General features: G+C 36.9%; 1 protein-coding gene across 1 annotated transcript in view; it reads left to right on the top strand.

Annotated features, from left to right (window-relative positions):
- Positions 1-2,036, top strand: part of RNPC3 (RNA-binding region (RNP1, RRM) containing 3) — a 56,483-nt gene that overhangs the window by 16,471 nt on the left and 37,976 nt on the right. The window contains exons 6-7 of the mRNA XM_006831039.1: positions 360-428; positions 1,076-1,218. Of these exons, the coding sequence (XP_006831102.1) occupies positions 360-428; positions 1,076-1,218 (212 nt within the window). The remainder of the gene's footprint in view (positions 1-359; positions 429-1,075; positions 1,219-2,036) is intronic.

The following is a 2,036-nucleotide window of genomic DNA, read 5'->3' as shown; positions in this document are numbered from 1 at the left end:
GGTTGCAGGAAACTGATGCCCTGAACCTTTTGCTAGATCCAGAGCTGTGATACTGTTCTGTGAAAGCAGATTCTTTGTGTTTTCAGCCCCTCCCCCACTGAGTCTGTGGTACCTGTCTCTGCTCTGCTGCCTCCAAAACCCGGCAATGAAGTTTTTAATCTGAGATATACCAATATTTTTTAAAAAGCCTGTTCTAGAATTATTTTTTAAAGGCTGTTCTGGAATAACAAAGACTGTTGTGGGATTTCTTAAGCAGTAATTAATGTTAATTGTATAACAATTTTTGTTTGTAAAATAGAAATTGTAAGTTATAACCACCATTCTGTACTATATGATGTTAATTATTTTATCACTTTAAGGTTCTTCATCTTATGAATAAAATGAATTTGCCCACACCTTTTGGACCAATTACTGCACGACCTCCCTTGGTAAGAAAGATCATAAAATTTTCAAAATTCAAAATTATTCTTCATGAGTTGGATTATTAAAGCTAAAAATATCTCAGCAATCCTATATACTGTGAAAGTAATAAATGTAAACTTAGGTGGTAATAGTGAAGTAGAAAACAGAGAGATGGGAGAGCTAGAATATGAAAGAACAGAGGCCATTATCACCTCTGCCAGGATTGTTATGTTCAATACTCAGAACATTTTGCCATCTTAGAAGATAATTAGCAGGAATTTCCAATTTTTTAATTTTATTTCAAATAGCTTCATTTAGAGAAAACAATGTATAAATGAATATAGCAATAATTTAGTATGTTGTGTGTGCTCTTGAGTAGTTTTATTTTAGTATTAATTTTTCTGTAGCATTCTTAGTACTTTTATAAATAATAGTAATGAGGAAGTGATTTGAATGCTAATGTATAAACAGAAGAAAATGTGTTTTAAGAATTTGGTTGCTTTTCTAACATAGATCTTAATTGTATTTTTTAATTCTACATTGTAATCTCCTAGAGATCCATTAATTTCTTGCATGGGAATTGGCTAAATTCCATGCCTGAATGGAAATGATTTATTTTTTTCTATATAACATATAGTCCCCGTTGGTAATTTTGTTTTGTTCTTTTGTGTAGTATGAAGATTATATGCCATTGCATGCACCCCTTCCACCTGGATCGCCTCAGCCACCTGAGGAACCTCCTTTGCCAGATGAGGATGAGGAATTATCTAGTAAAGAGTCAGAATATGAAAGCAGTGATGATGAAGATCGACAGAGGTTTGTAAAGTCAAAAATACTTGTTCAGATTTGTCAAATAATTTGCATTCCCAAAAATGTAGGAAAGGGACTCTGTTGTTCTCTTAAATTTTACATACAAATAGAAGGAAGTAGGACAAACAAGATGGCTGATCAAGTAGACATTCAGTGAGGAGCTCAGTCAGCAATAACACAGAATACTGGACCAAGCAGGCTCAGGGGATGGTCCCAGAACTCTGAGCCACATATAAAGGAATATTGAGAAGGTTGGAAGGCATAAAGCCAAGGGGATTTGTAGCAGAAGCAAGAAATCCATTGCTTTCTAACTCAAGACATTCAACTGCTCCCGGAGCTGCCAACTTGGGAGAGACTAAATGGGGGAAGAATCAGAGCAGCTATGTGAACTTCTGAAAGAACCATGGAGATAAAGGTGTGGACACTTTTTTTTTGGTATTTTTTCACTGGTCTCTCGCTGTCTGTGCACTTCCATTCTGGTGACTAGAGGGGGTGCCTGAGTGAGTGGACACCCCACCCCCACCACCGGAGGGTTCTATATGCATGCACACAAATCTTGAAATTTAAAGGGATAGTTTCCACTGAAAATGACAACGCAAAGTGGCCACAGCCACCCTGAATTGCTTATCACTAGGAAAAAGGCCTGAACGGGGCTTGTGAAGTGGGATAGGCAGACTGAAAAGGAAATAGGCTGAAAAGTAAATCCTGAGTTATGTTACAACAACCAACAGTGGCAACTAGAAATTTCTCAGGAAGCAGAGTGAAAAGGGAAGCCCATCTCCTAATCACATCCACCTAGAGGCATCTAGAAAGCATAAAAAAAA

Source organism: Chrysochloris asiatica, unplaced genomic scaffold, assembly GCF_000296735.1.
Source record: "Chrysochloris asiatica unplaced genomic scaffold, ChrAsi1.0 scaffold00002, whole genome shotgun sequence".
Taxonomy (NCBI): Eukaryota; Metazoa; Chordata; class Mammalia; order Afrosoricida; family Chrysochloridae; genus Chrysochloris; species Chrysochloris asiatica.
This window is presented reverse-complemented; position numbering and strand designations above follow the sequence as displayed.